The sequence below is a fragment of the Diplotaxodon limnothrissa genome, linkage group LG11 (assembly GCF_057381915.1).
Source record: "Diplotaxodon limnothrissa isolate DT_005_m linkage group LG11, D_limnothrissa_male_GT1.1, whole genome shotgun sequence".
Taxonomy (NCBI): Eukaryota; Metazoa; Chordata; class Actinopteri; order Cichliformes; family Cichlidae; genus Diplotaxodon; species Diplotaxodon limnothrissa.
The window spans coordinates 23,210,614-23,235,853 of record NC_140606.1 but is presented as its reverse complement, the minus strand read 5'-3'; the positions used below and the strand labels follow the sequence as shown (position 1 = coordinate 23,235,853).

Genomic DNA, 25,240 nt, shown 5'->3' with positions numbered 1-25,240 from the left:
GTGAGAAGTATCTCACTTGTAAATTATTTTTTTTTGGTCATGAATATGATGAATATCTTTTTAGTGTCATTGTCTGTATTTCCTGCTGCTTCTCATGCAAAGTGGTGCTTGAGGAAGTTATAGAAAAGCGAGCACTGAAAGGAGTTCAGGGGCTTGAGAGCAAACAGCTGCACTCTATCCTCATTTGCTGTTGTGAGACCAAACAAATTCTGGAGTGGCTTCACATAAGTGCAAAATCATCTTAAATTGTTGCATCAAGTTTTTGAAGGCTGGCCTAGATAGCTGAGTCGCATCCCTAAAAGTGCGTTATAATTGAGCATAAAGCAGATGACAGAAAACAGAGAGGGGGCTACTCCAAGCACAAATAGGCCATTTCAAATGCTGGACATTTGCGTCAGTGTATTGTCATCGATATTAGGCAAATAAATATAACAAACATATTAGAAATATATGAAATACAATATTTATGATTTGAAGGATCACTTATTTATCCACAGATAAATAGCATATAAACTATGCTGTAACACTGTGCTGGAAAAATCGCCTATATATTAAAATTAGAGATGATTTCTGAATATTTTTGCCTCACACATTTAAAACCTGAAGATAATACATCCGAAGAAAAAACATTGCCTCACCAATAAATCTGAAAATCTCTGTAACTTGTTGATGTGGATGAGCATTTATACTCTCACTGTCTGTTTAACACGCTTAACACACACAACTAAGCAAGTGTGTGGTTTTACACAACATATTCAATATGTAAAGATATCGTGGCTTCTTGATCCGTTTACATTTATTATACAGAGATATCCAAAGGATCTGAATAGTGATATCCATTCAAAGATCCACTAAGACCATTACCTGACAAAACACAGATCCTACTAAGAATGATTACCTGTGTTTCCAAAGCCTTTTATAGTTTATTCCTCTGTGCTGAGGAGCTCTGTTGTTTTTAAAGAAAACACATTTTTGCACTGGGTGACCTGTTCCTTCATTTCCATGAGCCAGTCTCACTTTCAAAAAGAAATATCCCCCCCAAATATACAATTTACTTCTGTTGCCTAAAAACAAATCTCTTAACCACAAAATCCAGCGTTTGCAGGCAAAGATTGGAATCAACACTATATATGTATATATGTGTTGATTTTAAAACCGTTAGATTTTCACTAAGAACTTGGTCCTTTTGTGGGAATTAAATAAAAAATATAGACTGTTGTTAAAAAAATGTTACAATCCTTAGAACCACAAAGGTGTATTTAGATTAAATGTGCTACATTAAATCAGTTTGCAATATCAGCGCATTTTGCCTTTTTTTTTTCTTGTCTAGTTAGTCTTGGTATTTGTGTGCTTCCTATGAGATCAACTTTATTTAGAGCTAATTGCAAGACATGTCTTTGGGTAAGCTTTGCTCGCCACATCGAATAAATCACAGATGCTGATTTGGTCCTCCAATGATCCAGACTGAAATCATTCACAGACAACAGGGAGTGCTGTTATTATAGTCTGAAAATAGATGTAATTTAATAACTGGCAGCACTAACATTTCAACAGAAAAGAATTGACAAAAAAGTTAAAAACTGTGCCGAAGTAGTATATATTTAGCAAGCTAATGTTTGTGAATGCAAAAATGAGGCTTTTGCTTTGTTACGTTTAATTACCAAGCTGTCTCCAGGTCATTATTTCTATGGGCATGCAGTTGGTCTAACTATATTCTTGGTCGTGTAGAAATGAAGTTTATTTTCCCTCATAGCCACATTATCAAACACTGTGGAAAGCAGAACCTATAGTCGCTTTCTGCATTTGTAATGGTGGAAAATTAATGGTTATTTGGGACGTGTGCATTTAGCTAAAGAAGGTACACGTATAACAAAGTGAGACCAAAATCTCTAATACTTCAGCCACTGTGTCATCCGTACACTTTTGCTTGGCTACAGCGAGAAAATATGATCAAAAAGTCCACATCAAGTGGAAGTATGGCCACAGGAGAATTTACAAAAAAAAATGTTGTATTAGAGTTTCCCTTTTTACTAAAATCACAACTAGTAAATCTAATAACATATATCAGCAACACATGATGTATTGAATGAATCCAAAAAACTGTCGTTTGCAGTCCCTACCCGGGAGAGTACCTTGTTCCGCAGCATCACTCTACTGCATGTAGGCTGCTGCATGAAGTCTGAAACATGCTTATGGCCCTGGTTGACAGCACAACCTTTTTAGACATTAGCAGAGAAATCAGGAGGATTGAATCAGTACTCTCACATTGCCTATGTAGGAGATGCTCTGAAATAATGAAAAAAGGCATTCTGGTTTTCCTCATTTGTGTCCTGTTTAAGTCCTGTTCGTGTATATTTTGGCTGCAAAAATCTCTCCTATTTTCCAAGCCTCTATCACATATTACATGGCCAAGGCTTTCAATTTAAGATTAAAGTAAAACAAAATGAGACTGAAGGAATTCATTAAAATGTTAGAGAGCACCACATTTGTACAACAGCTGCCCAAGGCCTCTTTGATGTCTGCACATGTTATTAAGGGCAGATGAGTCGCGAATGCTAATGGAAACACTTAAAGATAGTAACACTGGTGAGTATATGTGGCTGTTGTCATTTTAGTCTATGGGAAACAACACTTAGGCAAGATCACAGTGGGCAAATACAGTCTTTTAATGTTCATCAGTTCATATATCTGGATGCCTAAATAAGACTAGAATTAATGAATGACGCCTGGAAAAGCCTCTGTCTATTTCATGATTACCCATCGGTTCAGTTCGCCCTCAGATTAAAATAGATTGCTGACATATTAGAAAATATTTCTGCGCTGTGTAATTAGATTGAAGTCTATTAGTCTTTTCATAATATACATTCTAGTTAATTCAATCTTTCTAGATTATTCCTGCCATATCCCTTCAGAACAGAAATATGCAACCAAAGATTCAGTATAGGAGAGTCAGTGGACTGTTTTAGTTACTCATTATGTCTAATGCCATATTCTGCCACATTAGCAAATAAGACACGTCGGGGTAACGATGACACAATTCTTGCCACGAGGACGTCAGAATAAAATATAGTTAATATTAATACTTTTTCCCAGCCTCTGTCCTCCTGTGCAGTAAAGTTGCATGGGGTGGAGGGTGGGTGTCACAGATATGGAAAGTTGCACAGGGGTCCTTATTCCTCACATTCTCAAACATGACATTTTACACCCTCTGAAAAATTGTATTTTAATGCTTCAATCGTCACCTTTAACTACAAAGCATGTTGGAATAAGTCAAGGGGGTTTCCAGAGGTAAGGCTTAAAAAACTAGGACCAGTGTATTTAAATTTTTGATGTGACATTTGATAATAGTTTGAAAATTTTTTTGCACCTATATAACCATTCCAGCTACTGCATATAAACTATATTATACATATTTCACCCAGACGTTATGGCCATGTTCGTGGCCAAAATAACCCCCATAGTGACTCCCCTTTGTTTTTGTAACTCATTGTTTTTGTGTTAAAGCCCACAAATCTATTGCTTGCATTATTCCTTTGTATTATTAAAAGACTATCAGAGAGCTACTCTTAGTGAAAAAAGGCCTAAAACTAGCTGTACAGTTACTACCCAGAATTAAGGCAGATGATGGAGACAAAATTCTAGATTAATTACTTAATTGATTATTGGTGTTGATCCTTAGCTTGACAGATGTTTGCTTATATGTTCACCAGATCAACTGTAGAGGCTAATAATCAGTCCAAGGTCGTATTTACAGCTTAATTTGCTGCTAATAATCAATTAATCGTGCTTTAAGTAGTGCTTGTAGAGTTGCTGTCTAATGCATCATTATCTCTTTTACTCTAAACCAAAGATGAAACTCTGAAATAGCAGTGCTATTCAACATTGTTCAAGAATGATGTAAAAGATATAATACTATTGTTCTTTGATCTTGTGACTGGTAGAGGTTTTTGACTCCTTTCCAACTTCTCTTAATCCCAGATTCAGTCCATATGAATGGTATGACGCCCATCCTTGCAATCCTGGATCAGATGTGGTGGAGAACAACTTTACCCTGCTCAACAGCTTCTGGTTTGGAGTTGGTTCCTTAATGCAACAAGGTAAGGCGGCGCACACATCCTCTTTCCTGTCAGAAACAATCCTGTCACCCCCACCCTCCTTTTCTCTTCACCACCACCTCCCACTTTCTGCCTCTTTAACTGACAAGCTCCATGATTTCCATTCCGTGACTGTTTCATAAGACATTTACCTGTCAAGAACAACTGCCGAGCTCAGTCTTACATGACAAAGGGAAGCTGTTGTCACCTACCTGCTGTTTAAAAAGGGAAGAGTATGTGCCAGACACTTGTCAGAGATTGGCGGGTAAGGGTGGAACACATCGTTGCATTTATTTCCATGTTACACAGTCACTGGCCCTGCTCAAGAGCTTTCTGAATGTTGAGGACGCAAAGGGTAAGTTGAGGAACATGTTTGACAAATGCCAGCTGTCAGCTATGCTCGAACTGGCTGCTGTGACGTGTTCAGCACTGCTTGGCTTGCGCTAAGAGTGGCCGGGTGTAGAGAATCCATATGCTTCAATTATAACTGTCCAACAAGTAGCCCACCAACTTATGTCACTGTTGATGCCTTATAATTTTGAACTCAGTCATCATATATTTTAGTGTCAGATCAAAAAGCGTATTGTCGATGTAATATTATTAAGTAAAAGCAGAGGGATATAAATAAGTGTTTGCTGTTAGGCCATTGCTAGGTGTCCCTGAAAGGGATAGGTAGGCAAATAAAGGCCCAGAAATAACATAATGAAGTCAACTGTGGAGAAAAAGACCAACGTAACAAAAATGTTTAACCTCAGTGTAACAAGACAAATCAAGGAGGCTTAGTGAGACTCGGCAGTGGATCTTTGCCCGTAAGGATAGCAAACACATTCAGCAATTCATTAAGCACAGAAATTCGGCGGCACTCTTGTGAAACTGCATAGCAGCACTGCCAATTTGCTGGTGCAGTCAGAGGGTTATGAGTATAGCACCAGTGGGCTGGAAGGGAGAGGAGAAAGAAAATCAAAACAAAATGAGCTAGTTAGTAGCCTATATTATTAAACTAAACTGGGGAGAATTTTTCATTATAATTCATAGAGTGTTGTCTGTAAATGCCTCAGCTCCAGTTCTTCTTATTTAGCCTGCTGGAGCTGACTAGAGCTGCGTCTGCTGCTAATCAGCTCTTCATAGTTCATTGAATAAATTTCTTCACACCAGGATATCAAGTTAATATAAGGTTAGTGTTCCAATAACTGTTTCTCCGTGAATTTTTAAAGAGGTACAGTCAAACGTATATTTCAACATTTAATGCATCGACGTGAAAAAAAGCGACGACGCAGACTGATTCTGGGATTCGGTGACACACATTTGTGCTATGGTACCTTGCACACATGCTGCACGGTGGGATCTGCAGCGAGTTATATTTTGTCTGTGTCACATAAACAGACTTCCCTTGCTTGTCTGCCAAACACAGTGACAGCAGCTGAGACGGAAGCCATTTCCTTGACATGTTTAAAATGCAAATGGACGTGTTTGAGAAAATCCAAAAAAATCTACCAGCTTGTCTGTGGGAGGGAGGTGTCCTAGACAACACAAAGAACATAAAATATGAGGAGGTGCAAAAGCAAACACTTTGTGTGCTTCAGATGTGTTCCTGGGGTCTCGGTAGGTTTTTGCTCACATCATGTCTGAACGTTTCTTGCAAAGTGGCTTCTGCAAAATAAGCACTGCAATGCAGTTTCTGATATTTGTGATGACATCGTTTCTTTATTAATTAAAGCACATCTCCCTGCATAATATAAATAGGATTGTGAATGTATGTTTACCATGATTTTTTTGTTTTGAAATTTTAAATATAGCATTCTTTATTTTGTTATTTACACATTATTACATTGAGGTGGGTTTCTCTCACTCTGGTTGAGAAACTGGAGCAGTGTCCTTGCTTTTTTTTGTATCTTGTTTTTTTTAGAATGGCATCAAAATTAACTTAGCCTACTTTGCGTGCAATGGGACAAACATTTCCATTCACAAGTGTCCTTATTTTAAACCAATTAAGTAAAAGTAAAAGCCTCAAGCTTGGAAAAGGAGTTTTTGTCTGACTCCGTAGAAGAGAATGCTAAGTGCAGGTAGCTATTCTCATGGGAAAGCCGAGTGCTAGTGTTGAGGTGAGACATTGCTTGCGGGAAGAAACACTCCAAAAAACCAGGTGCATCATACTTAGCACGATGCATTTCTAAATGCAAAGAGAAACTCTTACTCTCCCCCCCAAAGGATGACAACTCAAAAGGCATTATTAGATGCAAAGCAATCTGTTCGTTTATTGAGAAGAAAATAACATCATACTGTCAAAGAGACTTCTTAATTATTGTGTTTTGATGAATGTATGTTGAGATGTTAGTAGCAGCTATAGAGATGGTATATTTATCATGCATTAGCTTACAAAACAAAGGAAAAATCCTTTTACAACTCAAACAACTATTTCAAAATAGATTCATTCAACATGATATAGAACTCGTAACATTATAATATTAATATAGAATCAAAATGCCTCTATAATGCAGACCTTCAATAACAAGTGAAAGATTTCTAGTTCCATGCCGGCAGGAGATGCAAATCCCTGTAGGGTTGCATCAGGAAACAAAATAAATCAAAAATCCGGAGCCACCTGCTGTGGCGACCTCTTGTGAACAAGAGAGCAACCGAAACTAGTACTGCATAATGCATAATCTTACGACTTAAAAATGCAACACTACAATTTTTACATAATTCAGTTCAAATTAACTTTCAAAAATCAGCCGGGCTATTTTTTTTTTCAATATTAAGCGATGACCATAGTTTTTGAAGCATTGTTATTGCTCACATTTAAGTGGAATTAGCAAAGTATAGCAAATCAAATGCTGTAGTGAGAAAGGATTTGCTTTGCTGTATCGGCGATAAGAACTTTATAATGTGCAATAGGAGAGATCTGATGCAATGGTAAGAAGACACAACTGTGACATGTTTTAACATTTACAATTGTAGGCATCATGCTTGTTTGTGATGATGACATACCTTACCATGAGAAAATGAAAATATTTTGATAATATACATTTAAATTTAATTTTTTTTTATTTTATAATAACAAAAATATATCAATATAAATGCTATATAATGCATTACACAAATAAATACATCCAAATGATTGGATGCTGTATTGTCAGTTTATTTTAATTACCAGATTAAACATCTGTAATGTCACAGTCATCAGTGTATTTCAGTAATACATTTTTACCTTGAAGTTATAGCTTGCAGTACTCAAAATCTATATTAAATTGAAAGTATATAGGCTAAACATTTTTTTAAAGATAAATTATTATAGTACTACAGCAATGTAATTATTTTGCTGACTACTCCTGTTTGAGACAAAGCCTAATGGGTTAGTTTGATGTATTTTTTTCAGTGGCCTATAGAATTAAAATATTATAGTCATGTCTTTATTAGTGAAAAGATATCAACTTCACCTTTAGTTAGTGCACATGTATGTTAATTTTATCAAAACATTGCTAGTGTTTTGGAAGCAGTCTGTGAGTTATTAAGGAAAATCTTAAACATTTTTAGTCTCTGTCGCCTAAAAAGCCCTTATGAGTTAATTTTTAACTCGTAAAATATGATATTTTCTTTTGAGAGTATGCAATATAATACGAGAAGTTTCACCGCTTTTTACTGGAAAATGTATACATCAAGGGACAGTGAATTTTTATTTCAGCTAAAGATTAATAGGCTATTGATATTGCTTTAGCTAGGTTAGCTAACTAGTTTAAAACCATTTTTTTTGCTTGTTAAACATAATATATACACTGTTTGTAATATATATTGTATATATTTTTAGAAATACTTTAATTGGTTATGGAAATAACCATATCGACATTTCTTCTGAGAAAGTTTAGAAAAAAAAATGCCATAATGCTAATTAGCTTAGCATTAGATATATACTGGATGCAAGAGAAAGCTAACCAGAAGTAAAATGTTTTGTTGCAAAATAGTAAAATATTAATCAATACACACATTGTTTCATCTGTTACTTTGTTAATTGATCACTAAAAAAGGAAACATTTCTGAAATGTCAAAAAAGGCAGTGTAGCTCCTGGACACCAAGATGTGAACCGCTGGCTACTCATAGGATCTGTATTGTTCTCCCAGAAAGTACTTTGTTATTTCCTCGGTTTACAAGAGACCTTCAAAGAACTGTATGGTATATTGACACCATTTTATTTCCTTGGCACTACATGACTGATCTGCTTTTTGTATTTATTAGAGTTTTCTGATACAGCACCATATACTGCTCCCTGCTGACAGCAGCGCTTTATAGTGTGGAATTCAATTGAGTTACACGTTGCTTCACTTAATTTTTAGTGCAACAAGAGAATGCATCTGGATCTTCCATCTCTGAAGTCATAGTGAATTAAAGGATGCTACTGTCTTCCCTTGTTTGTAACCAGGCAGAGTCTTTGTCAGACCACAAAGGACAAATCCAATCAAATTTGGTAGAAGAGGTTAAAGAGCTGACCACTCTGCCCCTCTTCTGTGGGCTTGTTACTCTTCAGAATTGCCCTCGTAAATCTTCTCAGTAAAGTAACAGAGTGCACAAAGCACAAGGGTATTTTAAAGGTTGTCAGAGATGAGATATAAAGTAACTTTAACACCAGTCAGTGAGCCATTGTAAACATAGTATTACTCAGCAGAGGACCACTCAAAGTCGAGGTTGATGCAGAGGTGCACTGTCAGTCCGGCTAGGTATTATAGCTTACCTTTATTTTCTTCTCATTTTTATACTGGTGTTGATGATTTGACACAATACCTCAATGTAAAGAAATGATAAGTTATGAAATGCCATGAGGGTATAAATAAATAAGCTTTTCATCAGATTTCACATCCTATTTTTTCACAGATTAAGTTCTTTTGCAGTTGCTTTACCAAAGCTGACTTTAAGAAAATATTGATGACTGAATACAATCAAACACATCAATTATTTCATTTTCATCTTGCTTGAAAAAATAAATAAATAAAAATAATGTAAAACTCTAAGCACCATACAGTTTTACTGATCTGATCTGCCATTTTTGAATTCTAAGCTTAGAGTGTGGCTAACCTGGCAAGCTCGCATCAGTTTCCATTTCCTCATTGACAGTACCTTGATCAACACTAGTGGCACTGCCAAAAACATTTGCAGACCAATTAACAAAAATGCATGGTCATGTCACTGCATTTGTTTTATTCAGTTACACTGTTGGCATGTACAGTTTTATATAGCTAATTGTTTAATAGTCTCTCACTCTACGTTGCCTACAGGCTCAGAATTGATGCCCAAAGCCCTGTCGACCAGGATAATTGGTGGGATCTGGTGGTTCTTCACGCTCATCATCATATCATCCTATACAGCTAATTTAGCAGCTTTCCTCACTGTGGAAAGAATGGATTCACCTGTGGACTCAGCTGACGACATTGCCAAGCAGACCAAAATCGAGTACGGCGTGGTCAAAGATGGTGCAACGATGTCTTTCTTCAAGGTACAAATGGTAGTATTATTATCAGAATTATATTACACATATAAATTCAGTTACATTTTAATTCCCACAGCAAAGGCTTTTTTTCTTTTTAGTTTCTCCACTTCTCTACACCGTTTGATGTGTTCCAGATGATGTTTTTTTATTCCGAAGTTTCAGCGATTGCCTGAAGGGTCTTGACTTTATTTCATTATTTTGAGCTTTGCTTCAGATGCTTCTGCTGCTGTGGTGCTGAATAACACATGTAACAGAGTTACAGTTTCTCAGAGTAAGAAAATGAAAACACTGCACATTTCTATTGAAGACACATAAGATTATGATATTCAATTGGAATAAAGAAAAAAAAAACGAATACTTTTTCAGGGCCTGCCCTAGTTTTTTTTGTTGCCCTGCAAATCCTGTATTTTAGTTCATGAATACTTTAGTCTTCACTGTCGAGTTTGATTTATGCATATTTTCTGTTGATAATGTTTACATTGAAAACAATATTGATGTGCTGATGATTAATCGAATTGCATTTTGCTTATGTAAAGGAGTATCACCATAATCGCAGTTTACCATGTATGCAGAAGTAATCTGTATTTATGTTACTTTTTCCAATGTAAAACTGTTATTTTTGATCAGTTTCAATACTTTGATAATCACGGTTGTGATTATTGCATCATAAATAGGTGACACAGGTGTATAATTATCCAAGACTCACGTGCCCTCTGCTCCTACTTGCTCTTACAGAACGGCTTAATGATGTTAACTCAATGAGGCAGAGAAGCATGATAAATACTGATGAGACCAGGGAGCAGATAAAGCCTCTGCAAATGGATGCATTTGGTCTTAAACTTATTTAGAAAAATATATTCAACTGTTCGTAGCTTTGCTCTGGATGGAGTCACACGTGCTGTGTGCTGCACATACAGAGGACTGAGGTCAAAAAAGCTACCAAAAGATTGTGATACCAGATGATTTCTGTTACTACCATTTGGGGATTAAGATTGTATTGAGATTGTGTATAATTTAAGCCACGGTGGCACGGTGGTTAGCACTGTTGCCGCACAGCAAGAAGTTCCTGAGTTCAATTCCACCATCAGGCCGGGGTCTTTCTGTGTGGAGTTTGCATGTTCTCCCCGTGTTTGCGTGGGTTCCCTCCGGGTACTCCGGCTTCCTCCCACCGTCCAAAGACATGCAGCTTGTGGGGTTCGGTTAATTGGATAATCCAAATTGCCACTAGGTGTGAATGTGCGAGTGAATGTGAGTGTGAATGGTTGTCTGTCCCTGTGTGTTAGCCCTGCGACAGACTGGCGACCTGTCCAGGGTGTACCCCGCCTTTCGCCCTATGGTAAATGGCCTGTATTTATATAGCGCTTTACTAGTCCCTAAGGACCCCAAAGCGCTTTACATATCCAGTCATCCACCCATTCACGCACACATTCACACACTGGTGATGGCAAGCTACATTGTAGCCACAGAGGCGAGGCTGCCGGACACTGGCGCCACCGGGCCCTCTGACCACCACCAGTAGGCAACGGGTGAAGTGTCTTGCCCAAGGACACAACGACCGAGACTGTCCGAGCCGGGGCTCGAACCGGCAACCTTCCGATTACAAGGCGAACTCCCAACTCTTGAGCCACGATCGCCCATCGCCCTATGACAGCTGGGATAGGCTCCAGCGCCCCCCGCGACCCTGAAAAGGATAAGCGGAAGTGAATGGATGGATGGATGGATGATTATTTCAACACATTTATAACACAATCTAAGTCTAGTTTTACATTTATCCAGAATAAGACAGCTTTCAAATCATGATCGTGAAATTATAATAGTGTTGTAGCACATGTTTCGTTTCTCTAGAAAAAGAGTCAACCACTATAGGCCAGAACTTATCTTATGAGCTGCCCATTGGATTAAAACAAGTGCACTAAGGAGCCTGTCTATGACTATTACCACCTACTAATGATAGGCTGAAAAAATGCCTGATGTAGCTCCCATTGTTCACTGGGGAAAGATGGGGAGACGTTCTTTATTATGAGTCATTCGTAATTTACACACTGCTGTAACACAAATAAGCCGTACTAAGCTACCATATGGTAAGATGCCAACTTGGCAGCATTTGCCATACATCTTAATTGGTACTTTAAAGTTTTAATATCAGACTATCATATCTCAGTTTTAAGCAGCCAAGATTGTGCTTATACTGCAGTTAACAATAATAGAGGGCTTCTTATAGTGGCATCTTTCACAATTTGAAATGGCTTATACTCTTTAAATAGTAATTATCTAGGATTAGACATGGCATAAATGTGACCTCCTAGAAAATTGCATGAAATACCACATAGCCCGATGTAACACTAATGGCAAGGCTGTCTATTATTGCTGCTTCAGTAGCACTTATGAGGACAGATATGTACAGAGCTTTAATTTACTGTCCTTTAATCTTGTGACAAAGAAGATATGGGTAATCATTTAAATCTATTTGATCACAAGCTAAGAAACTGTATTGTTAAGTGCTGTAAATGAACAAGTGTCATCTCTGACATTTTCTATTCAATTTTTTTTAAAAGAAGGAGAAAAAATCCCCCTAAGTTTTTCTTCCAGAGGGACTAGAGAGATTTTATGGTTAGCAGTATTTTCAGATTTAACACCTTGGGGCATCTAACATCTGAAATTTATTTATTTAAAATTGATTTTTTTTTTTTAGTGGCAGAAGCATTGTACTTTTTTTTAGCTACTTTCTCTCGCCTGCAGCTAGGGAACTGTTAAAATGAGTCACTTTTTAAAAACTGCATCTTTTCATCCTTTACAGAAATCTAGAGTTTCTACTTTTGAGAAGATGTGGGCCTTTATGAGCAGCCGGCCAAGAACTTCACTGGTGAAGTCTATTGAAGATGGTATTCAGAGGGTGTTGAAGTCAGACTATGCCCTCATTACGGAGTCCACCACTATTGATTACATCACTAGAAGGAACTGTAACCTGACACAGGTGGGAGGACTTATCGACAGCAAAGGCTACGGCATCGGCACTCCCCTCGGTAGGACTTTTAAATGGCTAACGAGTATATTTGAGACTAGAAGTTATAAAAATTGAAAAGTTTTCAAAAGTTATGTGTTACTTTTTGAAGAAGGAGGTTGAGGTATTACTATTCAGATGTGGCAGCAACATAAAACTTTTTTTTAAGCTACTAGTGAGAGTGTGTCACAGCATGTTTATGAACCTTATTATCACAGAGTCCAGCTGGTGTTTCTTCCAAAGTAAAATAGGCCTTATGTTGCTTCCAGGCTCTCCGTACAGAGACAAAATCTCCATAGCAATCCTAAGCATCTTGGAGGATGGGCGCCTACACATGCTAAAGGAGAAGTGGTGGAGTGGGAGCAGCTGCCTGGATGAACGGCATCGCGAAACAGGCCCCATGGGTATCCAGAACCTGGGTGGTATATTCATTGTGCTGGCATCTGGCCTAGTGCTATCTGTTTTTGTGGCAATTGCTGAATTCATCTACAAACTACGGAAGACTGCGGAACGTGAGCAGGTATATGTCCTCATAAATTAACAGAAGAATATATTTTTTTAAGTATGCATGGAAAATTACTTAGAAATTAATTTAATTACACTGTACTAGCATTTGATTCACCTTTTTGCTAAGAAGTTGGTGCATGTGCCATTTTGTTATTTTGCTGCGTTCCATATAGCCGCTAAACCAAAGCTGTGCTCTATTCATGGCTTTTTCGTTCAAACATGTTATAAAAGGATTTGCATGCCTTTGGCTAATCCCCAGGAGGACTTGGCCATAACACCACAATATTTACTTATTTTAACAAGCATAATTGCAAATTGGAGCATAGAGACGTAATCCATTATTAGTCACTGGCGATGTCAGAATATCATGAGCGCCTTTGCTGTTGTAAATCATTAATTTGAGTCATGTTAAGAAAATAGTTGCATGTTCTCACACCAAACTTTTTTGACACAGAAACAATGAATTGTGTGAACTCTACGCGGGGTGGTGTTGCAGTTTGATATTGATGACAGCCATGCACATGCACACAATGCAAACATACCAGAATTAACCCAACATAAATGTTTTTATCCATTTTGTGCTCCTTAGACTGCCGACACTCTCTGCTGTCAGAACAATTTAAAGCTAAGGCATTTACCCCCCGTCCCTTTCCCCTCTTCTCCTTCTCGCTGCCCTCTCCGCATCCTCCCTTTTTGCCCAGAGGTCTTTGTGCAGTGCCATGGTGGACGAGATCAGACTGTCGTTCACCTGCGAGAGACGGGTGAAACACAAACCTCAGCCTCCAGTCATGGTGAAGACGGATGCAGTGATCAACATGCACGCCTACAACGACCGACGACTCCCAGGAAAGGACAACATGAGCTGCAGCACTGGGATGACTCCTGTGTTCCCGTGACAATGTGTTCCCCACAGGGCAAGAGCCTGCTGAGCAATGTTTCAGGGGCACTGCCAGTGACTAGAGACAATGGTATAGATGGGATCACCAGATACAGCATTAACCACAGTGACATGGGAACACTAACAAAACATGGGCAACTGAAAATGGCAGCATCAGCCACACAGGTATGACAACATTCACCATTGTAATCCAAACTGAAAGAGGTAAAAGCAGGATTCAGTGAGGTTCTAAGAAAAGAAAAAAAGCCCATTCCTGAGAAAGGAAACAGTATATACACTCAATCAGTTTCAAGTCTGATGTTTACGTGCGCAACATAGAAACACAAGGAAAAAAAAACACAATGTTCAAGGAATCCTGAATCAGGCTGAAAAAACTTAGCAGAACACAGCGAGAAGAATGGCTCTATGGACAATGGCAATAAATGAAAGATATACAATACAAGAACGGAAGGAGATCTGATTGAAGTTCAGTTTTGCCACATGCAAAAATTGAGTTTCTACCTTTACCCAATTGATTGATTTACACACTCCTAAATGGCCTCAGACAGCAAAAAATAATGTTACCTCAAACTTGTTGTCTGGGCTTTAATGGTTGTCATTGAGTCAAAAGGTATAGGAAAACTAATTTAGTATGTGCAGTATTGTTATTGGTGGACGGCTAGTTAAAAGTTGAGCAATTAAGTTAGTTGTAATTTGTAATTAATTATATTGATAGACACAAGCAATCATAGTCACTGATGCAAAGTGGATTGTTGAGATGTATTAAAAAACGAGAGATACAACCTTGCTATAATGGTCCTAGTAATACCTTTTGTGTCTAATAATTTTGTACATGACTAAATTTTATTAACTTAAAATGATGATTGCCAAAGATATGATGATTCAGTAGAAGCATTTACATTAGCATATGGGGCAGAACGGTTCACTTAGGAGCACAAATCTTGCATCCAATGAAAAGTCCAATGAAAAGCAAATTGGAGCGTTTTAAATTTTGTTGTAATAATCTTGTTGTAAAATTTGTTCAAACCATGCAGGGTAATAGGTATCCTAAATACATTATATTTTATGGTTAAGCAAACCAACTTGGATTAAAAAAAAATGTTTATCAAAATGTAATGTAAAACAATTATTGCACAAACAACACAGGAAAACTTATTGATCAATTTCCTGTTCAAAAGTCAAAAATGTCAAACAGTTTTAATAATAATACTGAAAATATTGAAGCAGTTTTGACTAGTTGTGGCAGCCTGCAGTTTTTCTAAAATCTCTAACTCTTGATTGGGCTGAAGGGCATTAGTTCAGGCATTTCTGTTTATATTACAACTGAGAGACAGAGTTTGTTTTGTTTGGGTTTTTTGTTGTTGTTTTTTTTTTCAAGCATTTAAGCATGACATATTCACTAAAATATGTGTTTGGTCTGTGTCTGAATGTGCCACAGGACCACTGAATGTCCCAACTGCTTCTGACATTTTAAACACTCCATTCATCTGTGTGATCTGCAGGCTTTTTGGACAAATGATTGGTTTGCGTTATATATACTGGGCATAAGTTTGGGTTTAAATGAGCAAAGCAAGATTCTGAAGGTCATCTGCGACCAGAACGTCCGTATTCTTCTTTTCAATTACCTGATGTGGACTGAATTCATACGTGTCGTGTGTGAACATACTGAAAGACAATGTGGTGACAGATCACAGTTTTGTGTGCTCATATACTGTATGCTATACTGTATCTAAAGCGAGTGTCGTACCCAAGAAAAATTCGAGGAGTCTGTGAGCTGCTGTCGCCTGAAAGCTGAATGAACAGCAAACCTCTGTGAGGTTTAAATTGTTGATACGCAGAAACAACATCAACAACAACAACAACAAAATAGTAATTTGTAACTATCTATGATTCAAGGAAACTCCAGTCTGTAATACTAAGCATTGATTTGGTAGAGATTGACTGTATTATTGTTTTATCAATTCCCTCCTGCAAAGTAGAATATGTAGATAAAATCAGCAGGAGAAAATGTATTTTGCTAAATTTATACTGTTATAAATGAATTCTGTTAACAGGTAAATATGTTCTAGATGCTATTTATTTCATTAGAGAGGTCAATTTTAACTACTTCCTCACTTTACCCCAAATCCATAGCCCCACACCTTTTTTTAATTTATTTAAAAGAAATGCATTATATGATATGGTATATTGGATTAATATCATCCGGATGGAAAAAATATACAGTATGTAAATCTTCTTATATGATGGCGAGAATATTTCTATGAAGTGAAAATGAAATGGAAATGCTGAGCTTTCCTAAGAATTTGGGGGACGTTGTTTTAGAGTAGGATTATATTACGTAACCCTAACCCGGACCTTCACTCTTCATGAAATCCTGATGACAACCTGGTCTAAGGTACGGCTGTGGTTGATACATGGTTCTGCTACGTTACTGTTACCCTCATGTGAACTGTAGCTTTTCATGCAGGTTATTGAAAGACAAGATTGCTTTTCACGTCTGTAATATGTGAAAGTAAATCAAAATGTCATCCGATTAGTTGGAATTACAACAGGGTTTCGGATTTGGCTGATCCAGTCAGTTTGATTACTGAATATATATGTTTTTTAAGAAATAAATTAATGTGAATAATGTCATTTTACACAAACTTGTAAGAAATGTGGGAGAAAAGTGTGTTCCATTAGCAGTGTGTGATATGAATTTTGATTTTCTAGCAGTCATGATGGTATGCCTTCTTATGTATACCTTTCTTTTCAGTTGCAAAGCTTCTATCATTTGGCAGAAAACCTCTCAAACAATATGATAAATATGTTGGTGCCAACCAGGGTTTTCTTTGTGGACATGCAGAATTTCTATGAATATAGTTTTTGTAAGGTTTTGTAAAAAAAAAAAGGAAAAAAAGATTTTGTTTTCCTAGTAACTGTATGTGTTAAAAGAACATTAGAATAACCCACAGCCGAGTAAAACATGGGGAAAATCGACAAAATACTATATAAAAGCTACTGAATTATTTTCTTTTTAACACACTGTGAATAATTCAATTGTACAGTTTGCTGTATGGGTTATATGAGGTTTTAAATAAAAATACAAACTATTTATATCTGTTGATCTACTGACTGATTAGTGATGTTCCATCGTGCTAAAGATGTGGCTTTAGCATGTTATCACTGAATATCTTTGAGCTTTCAGTATCAACACATTCAGAGTTGCAGTTAAACGTTTTGCAGTGAGTCTCACATTCAAGGTACTATTTGCATTTCTGTGATTTTGGTTGCTTCGTGTTAGAAAGCTTGCAGATGTGCCCAAAATTACTGGATTAGATTCAATTTCCTCGAATCAGATTTTGATTATCATTATGAAGAACCTGTTAGTGACTATGCATTATGCCATTATGCAGAATGCATAAGGAAACATCAAAGACATAACAAAAATGTATAACAGCAAGCGATGATGATGAAAATATATTGTCTAATTGCAAATACAAACAACCATGTGTGGAAAGAGAAGTCAGTGCCCACTGTTTAAGGACTTTGACTCAACATCTGATGCTTTCAGGCAACATTCGAGGATTTGAAATCAAACTGAAAGGCTGCATAATAGGATGGCATAAAGCAAGTTATCTTAGCCAAATGCCTTCTATAGAAAATAAGATTAATATTCAAAAATATATTCACTGGTATATTCATTAGTAGGTAACCTTCTTACTAACAGGTTGGTCCCCTTTTGCCAACAAGATGCTGGAAACATGCTTTATGGATTTTGGTCCATGCTGACATGATAGCATCACATGCTTACTTGATAAATAGTATCTTAAAGGCATGTCCCTAAGAAATATGAAAAAAATCCATCAAAGACCAAACTCTTTGGCACTCCCTTTGAGAACTCTTCCTGAAGACTAAAAGAAATTGCAGAAAAGCTTGCCTAGAAGAGTTCAGGCTTTGTTGAAGAATAAAAGTGATCATTATCTTTCAAGCTCATTAAAATTGTACACACTCTGCCTTATATACTATATTTTATAACATTACCAATTTTCTTAGCTGAAATATTTCCAATTTTCTTAGCAAAGCATAATGAGGGGTGGCTCAGTAGGCTGTGGCATTTAAAGAATATTCAACCCTAACACTAAAACTTGGTTGTAACAAGCGGTTATTTGAGTTACTGTTGGCTTCCTATTTGCTCAAACCCTCTAGCCATTCTCCACTGACCTCAATGAAGGATTTCACCCAGAGAAATGCCTCTCTCTATTTTTTTTTCTTTTCCAGATTCTCTGTAAATTCTACATATGGTTATGCGGGGAAATCCCAGTAGATCAGCTGTGTCTAAAATAGTGAGAGCAAATGGCCTAGCACTAACAACCGCGGCACTCTAAAAGAAAAAATAACCTAGTAAAGTGGCCAAAAAGTGTATAATTTGCAACAGTAAAACAAAACTGATCATATCATAACAGAACATAGAAAAATGACAACATAGATTATACATTCTTAACAAAACAGGTCTATGTGCTGAAACTGAGACATTTTGAAACACCTGAAGACTTGACATATTCTATAAGTATCCATATTCTAGATTGTTATATTTCCTATTTAGTTGAAGATTTTGTATGCTGGTCTTTTTTCAAATTCTCTAGATTGTTGCATTTGCATACAACAGCGTGCACATATCCAAGCTTCTCAACTCTGAGAAAAAAAACAAGAAGAGAAAGAATAAATAGACATGTGTGCTTTAAATGGCTTTCATGCATGAACAAGTATGTGTCTTGAGAGAGAGCCAATCTGCTACGATAGAGAGAAAGAGATTAACCTTGCTGGCGTTGGGATGGCAGATGTGTGTGTTAAAAAAGCCGGGGAAACCCCAGGCCATGCCGTTGAGGAGCAGCAGGTGCATAATGAGCGATGGGCAGGGGCCTTGCGCCTAATGGGAAGATTTATTATCTCTCACTATCAATTAATCCCTTTGGACAGACTAGGGCCAGCAGGAATGCATCAAGGGTATGTAAAAGAGAGAGGGAAACTTAGAGAGAAAGGGAGCTAGACTGATGAAGAGAGATGTGAAAGGGCATCAGAAGTGAGGAGAAAAAAAAGATTACGAGACTATGAAAAAATTAAATAAAGAAAATGATTCTAAAACAGTTGGGTAGCCTCAAAGATTTGAGAAACAGAAGTGAAGAAAGAGCAAATAATGAGTAAAACTCCACTAGATAAAAGAACCCAAGTCATATATGAGAAACTTAGAGAGCATAAAACAGAATTTGGGAGACTGATAAATACTTTTTGAGATCATCTTGGAATCTGGACTGGTAGTGCAGCACTCTGGATTATCTCTGGAAGTAGTTCAACAGATGTTAAGAAATTACACTTTCTGAATAAACTACACAATCACTAAATGGATTTAATAAAAAAACAAATCAATTAAAAAGCTGTTACATGCAGTGTTGTTTAATTATGTTGGAGAGGCTTTTAGGAAAAATTACATTTTTTTTCTATTTTTTCATTCTGATGGATATTCTGTGTTCAAATTAATGTTAATGGCCTGCAGCCCAATGTTGAGCCATAAATTATTTATCTAGAGGAGGGTTTGTCGAACTCGTTTTAGTTCATGAGTCATATTCATACAGTCCAATTTGATCTCAAGTGGGCCTTGCTGATAAAACCATTGCAACACTCTATTAAACAAACCTTCAAAAATATTATTTCCCTTTAGTGTTTCAAAAGTAGAAAGGTATTCTTTATTGAAATTATCATGTATAAGTCAAATGTGCTTTAACCTGAGATAGCTTATGTAAATATGTGTTTAGGTTTTTTTTTAATTCGGTAATGTGTTTGTTGTTGGACCTGCAGGGAGAAAATGACATCCTGGACAACTACTCTTGTGTCATTTATATACAGTATAATGATTTAAGAGACAGTGGTTCCTGGTGCACAATGCAGCGAAACTGATATCATCCTCATTAACAGTTTTTCACTCTACAAAACAGTCCATTCTGTTGTGTGTCAGTGCTGACATCTCCGATCAAATTTTTCATACTGGTGTCCATGTTGTGACTAGCTAAGCTAATAAATGACATTAGTACTTTGCAGCACCTTTTCAATACCATGTACTGTACAGAGATCATTCTCAAATGTCTGCCACAACAGTAAAACCAAAGACAGGCAATGCGAATGTCTTTATGCAATGATACCTGCCAAGGGACGTGATATATTAGGCAGTTGGAGAACGGTTCTTAAAGTCAGTGTATTGGAAGCAGGGAAAACTGCAAGTGTAAGGATCTGAGCAACTTTTAAAAGCGCCAAATTGTAATGACAAAATGACTGGGTCCAAGCACCTCAAAAACAGCAGGTCTTTTGGAGTGTTCTCGGTATGGAGTGGTTAGAAGCCAACATACTAAAAATGGTCCAAGGAAAGACAACTGGTGAATCTGTGCCATATTCATGTGCAGCCAAGGCTCATTGATGTTCATGAGGACTGAGGGCTGGCCAATATTCTGAGTCCACTCTTAGGAAAAATGTGGAAAACCTCAATACTACAAATGTTTCAGTTCACACACTGCATATGAGCTTGCTCCAAAGTGGAGTGGAGCTACAGACCAGTAGGGCAGCAATGACCTTGAAAGGGCCGTCACTGGATGACGTTATGCTTGACACTCCAGGGCAATGTGCAGTCATTCAACCCATTTCGGCACCGACCCGTGCCATGCCCATCTCTGTGGACCCATGGGTGAGAGACCCATCTCAGCTGAAGCTGAACCAGCACCAGAGGATTGGCTTGATAGGAAGGCCAATGTGCGCTGAACCTTATTATAGGCAATGTGAAAACTGAATTCCCTCCAGGGAATAAAGGTTATATAGCTGTAAAGAATGAGGCTGAATAAAAACTGTTCTAAAGGAATGAAAAACATGAAAAAATATTACTTTTTAACACAAGACAAAAAACAGGGCATGAAAAGTAAAACTGAATCTATGTTCCCTAAGATTTTTATGAAAGCACGCTCCATATTTGATGCTATATATGGTCAGCATTTTCCCATTAGTATCTGTTCAATGCATTTACATTCTGTAATTACTTTAATAACTTACTTCTTCAAATACATTCTGTTATTCTTGTCAGTTGTACAGTCTGCTTTTCCTGTCTTGAATTCAAATTGTCTTCACATAAAACGCACACACACATGACTCATACGAACAAAAGTGGCACAAAATCCACATAGACTATATAACAGAGCTGTGCATCGCCACCCTGTGGTTTGTGGATTACTTTTTGGAAAGCTCAAGTCTGACATCATGTCCACTGCCACCTTGATGTGACCATATTTGGGTGAGTAACACCTGAAACCACATAAGGGAAACATAGCTCCAAGTCCTAATATCTACCTAATGAGTGGTACATTTAAAAGGCAGTTTTGCATTAACGGGACCTTTCTGATCTGTTGGCTACACCCGTCCATTATATAAATCTATTAGTGCTGTCAGCGTTAATCTCATTAACATGACACTGGACGGGGTCAACGCGCCACGCACGGAGCGATCCCCGGTAACTCGTTAATGGAGATTTGTTGTGTTAATGCAGTTTTGGCGTTAACGTCAGTTTAACGAGATTAATGCAGACAGCACTGAATTCTATAGCAATCAACTATTAAGTCAACTTTAGTTCAATGGACTAAGCTTCACTGTTCACTGGCTACTCAAATGACTACTAAATCCTAATCCCACTAAAACCAGTTAGCAAAACAAAACATGGAGCATTATTACAATGTTGCTGTGTGTTTGTTATAGTCATTATTCATTTAATCAGCATCTTTCAGCAGATCATTTAGTTCTCATTGTGTCACTACTGCAACCAGAAAGGAAAGCCACAATAAGGTATCATCCAGCTCCTAATGAAGGTGAAGTGTATCTAGATATCACCACTACCAGGAGCAAAACAAATTTGCTGTCACGTCACATGATAAAATCTGAATCCTTACAATCACACGAACACGTGAATGTTACAAGTCACACGTTGAAACTGTACTGACATTGATACATTTCCACGTTTAGAGCAGAATTACGAGACTAATAGGTCGATAGCCGTGACCGTCCCTATAGCATTAAAAATGATGAACAATTGATGAGAGTGTAATTACAGAACATCGTAATGCTCTAATGAAGTGATTCCACAGTGGGAATACTCATGCATATTCTGCATTCCATAACGATCTCTGCATTGCATTGGTGTATGTGGACTCGGAGACGCCATATGGCAGAGAGTCACAATGAGACAAGGCCGTTGTCTATTCCAGACCTAAATCACTGCCACCGTCACTACGAGAGCTTTATCTTGACACCATCGTGCTGAATTATCCATTTGAGTTTAGGTGAAATAGCGTGATGGAGACGTTGCCCGTGAAATGCCTTAGCGAATTGCTCTCTCTATTCTCGATCTTTGACCCTGATAATGACTGGAATAGAGGCTTTTCATGAATATAAATATACATGTGCATGAAAGGCAATTTTCTCCAGTGTATAACACTCTTGAACATTTAATTTAGAGCAGTGTTTGTCAAGAAGGTGCTGTGTTGTGGACATAGTGGCCACTCCACCATTTCATTTTACATGAATCCGTCACGTCCCTTGAGAAGTCATTTAAGCCTAAACATTTTGTGATGCTTATTTACACAAAGTTGATGCTATAATGAAATGCTATTGTTTCTGAATAAGGGATAACTGACTGTACCACCATCTTAGACCAACAATTATAGTGGGTAGCTGATGTAACACACACAGCCGGCAGTGCCAAGAAAAAACAAATTTGTTCATGAGAGGTGTCAGAAACGAGTGTGCTGACAGATGGGCCACGAAAGAATAGACAAAAATGTTGTGCAAAGGGAATTTCATTAAAACACAGTTCACTGAACCTTAACCTTGACAGGTTATGGTAAAAAAGTAACTATAGGGGTAGACTATGATTGAGCAGTGGAGCTCTACCAAAAATAATCGACGTTTCTGGTTTGACATGCTGATGGGCGGTTGTGTGTGTTGTGAACAATATGGAAGGAAGAACAGCGATGGACGTGCATTTTATGCCAATAAAACATCATCTGTATGAAAAGAATGGTGGTTTAGATTGTGCAAATAATACGCAGCATAAAATATCCACGTACCAAATAAGTGTCGCAGGGTAACAAGAAATTAATTCAATTACAAAAATATAAATCTGTATTATGATTAACAAATTAATTGCACTATTCTGTCACATAAAAACATTTCACAAATTAGCAGAAGGTATACACTTTCAAAATAATTGCACTAAAAGTTATATAGCAAAAATATTGATATTACTTTAAGAAAAAAAGAAATTGTAGTGGGTTTTTTCTACCCTAGGATGGTGCCAGGAACATAAGACTCCACCAGCCTTCATAACACTTTCAGTTTTTGAAACACCTGAAAACTTGAGTTTTCAGTTTTGCTCACCTGTCAACAAAAGCAACCAGGTCCTGCTAAGGAGAATATATCTGGGGTGACTAAAAACCAAAATTGTGTGTCCGGAAAATGTTGTTTTTCAGCTACACACTACTACTACCTATTAGCTCGTACAATAAATCCCCAAACAGAAAAGGACTTTGAGATGAAACGTTAGCTGCATGAATGTTTCACTAATGTCACTTTAGAAAATCCTGGATGTTTTCCAGTCATCAAAGACTGGACTCCTTTGAAAGCGTCTTCTCCACACACAGAAGAATTCTGTTTGTTCTTGATGAAACAGAGACAGCTTTGCATCACTGTAAATGATGAAAACCTCCTAAAGGCAAACCTCATCCCTGTGCAGAACTGTAAAGTGCACTGCCTGCAGAGCTACATTTACAGAAGCTATTGCTTTTCTTGCCTGCAGGTGGCACATATAAAAGGGTTTTAGCAATGACTGATTACTTCCTCTTTTGGTTAATACATAGTCTGCTAAAGGCAAGTCAATCTGTGATCATGACTGAATTGCAAGTCACTATACTTTGAGTCGCTTTGTTTTCTACACAGAGTCCCATTGAGTTCATCTACAGTCAGTACAGTTAATTCAACACTATGAGACTTAAATTCAACTTGTACCTACTTTTGACAAATATAGGATTCTCTTTAAACTGTTTTTAAGTCTTAAAAATTACTTAATCTATCACAGAATTGCACACAACAGAATAAAGTGCACAAAATAAGCACTTTTGCTTAAGTACCAAAACTGTATTACTTTGAATAAACCTTGAAGCTGTTGAAACAGATCTTTCCCAAGAGACTCCACGATTTGTGAGTATAAAATTTTTTTTTCAATAACTTGCCTGTTATGCAAAAACAGTCTGTTTTTATTAGACAAAGTTATTATCCTAATTAATATCAAACTAAATTAAGGACATTGTTAAATAGTGCTAGTGCTAGTCTGCTCTCTTGTCCAAATATGGCCACTCCGGGCTTCAAATTATACAATATTGTCACACTTGATGTTTTAAAATGGTCCCCGTGGCTATTTCCATGTGTTGCATGATTGTACCATTAACTCATTAGTGATGTCCTTGAATGCAAAGAGAAAAACAAACACACAATGTTGTGCCTACAAGTGAAATTGCTGGTCATACTGCAACATGTCTTCCTCCACAACATTAAATGTGAGCTAAGAACATTTTACAATTATATTGTGGCTCACAAATAACACAAATAACAGTAGTGATTTACTTAAATTTATGTCCAGCGAAACATTGTTTTAGAAAACTCACGTTTGACAGAGAAACTCATGTTTGACAGAGACACTAGTCATCTTGAAAAATCAATACAGTGTGGAAATGTTTCCAGAATCTGACACTCAACTCCCCGTGTCAACAACTCAACTGTTTTTGAGGAATAATTCACTTGCAGATCCATTAAATTATGTTTTTGTGACCAACTCTAATACTGAAAACGTAACACTTTTAGACATGTGTAATATAACCTAGCTTGGTTTACTTAATAAAAAGTTAATACTGTTTGTTTTTTCCATCATTAGCCAGTAACTTCAAACCGTTTTGCTCCATCCTGAAGAGATACTGTCAGTGTTTCATTCCTGAGTTGCCTGAAGCCTATAGCAAAACAGTTTGAAGCTGGATCTAGACCAGACCCCATCGGTTCCAAACGGAGGTATAGTTCACCAGCAGACGATTTGCTATTCTCTAACAAACTCAATCCCTGCATCCCCATTGAGAAACCAGCAATATATATATTTTATATAAGCTGCCACAAAATTTCTTACAGTATACCAGTCGAGACTGTACAAACT

The 25,240-nt window shown here is 37.2% G+C and overlaps 1 protein-coding gene across 1 annotated transcript in view; it reads left to right on the top strand.

The window, feature by feature from the left end:
• The window catches only part of grik3 (glutamate ionotropic receptor kainate type subunit 3), a 94,640-nt gene extending 80,665 nt beyond the window's left edge, over positions 1-13,975 (top strand). Inside the window, exons 12-16 of the mRNA XM_085365373.1 lie at positions 3,979-4,097; positions 9,360-9,577; positions 12,369-12,594; positions 12,842-13,092; positions 13,781-13,975. Of these exons, the coding sequence (XP_085221499.1) occupies positions 3,979-4,097; positions 9,360-9,577; positions 12,369-12,594; positions 12,842-13,092; positions 13,781-13,975 (1,009 nt within the window). The remainder of the gene's footprint in view (positions 1-3,978; positions 4,098-9,359; positions 9,578-12,368; positions 12,595-12,841; positions 13,093-13,780) is intronic.
• The last annotated feature ends 11,265 nt before the right edge of the window (positions 13,976-25,240 follow it).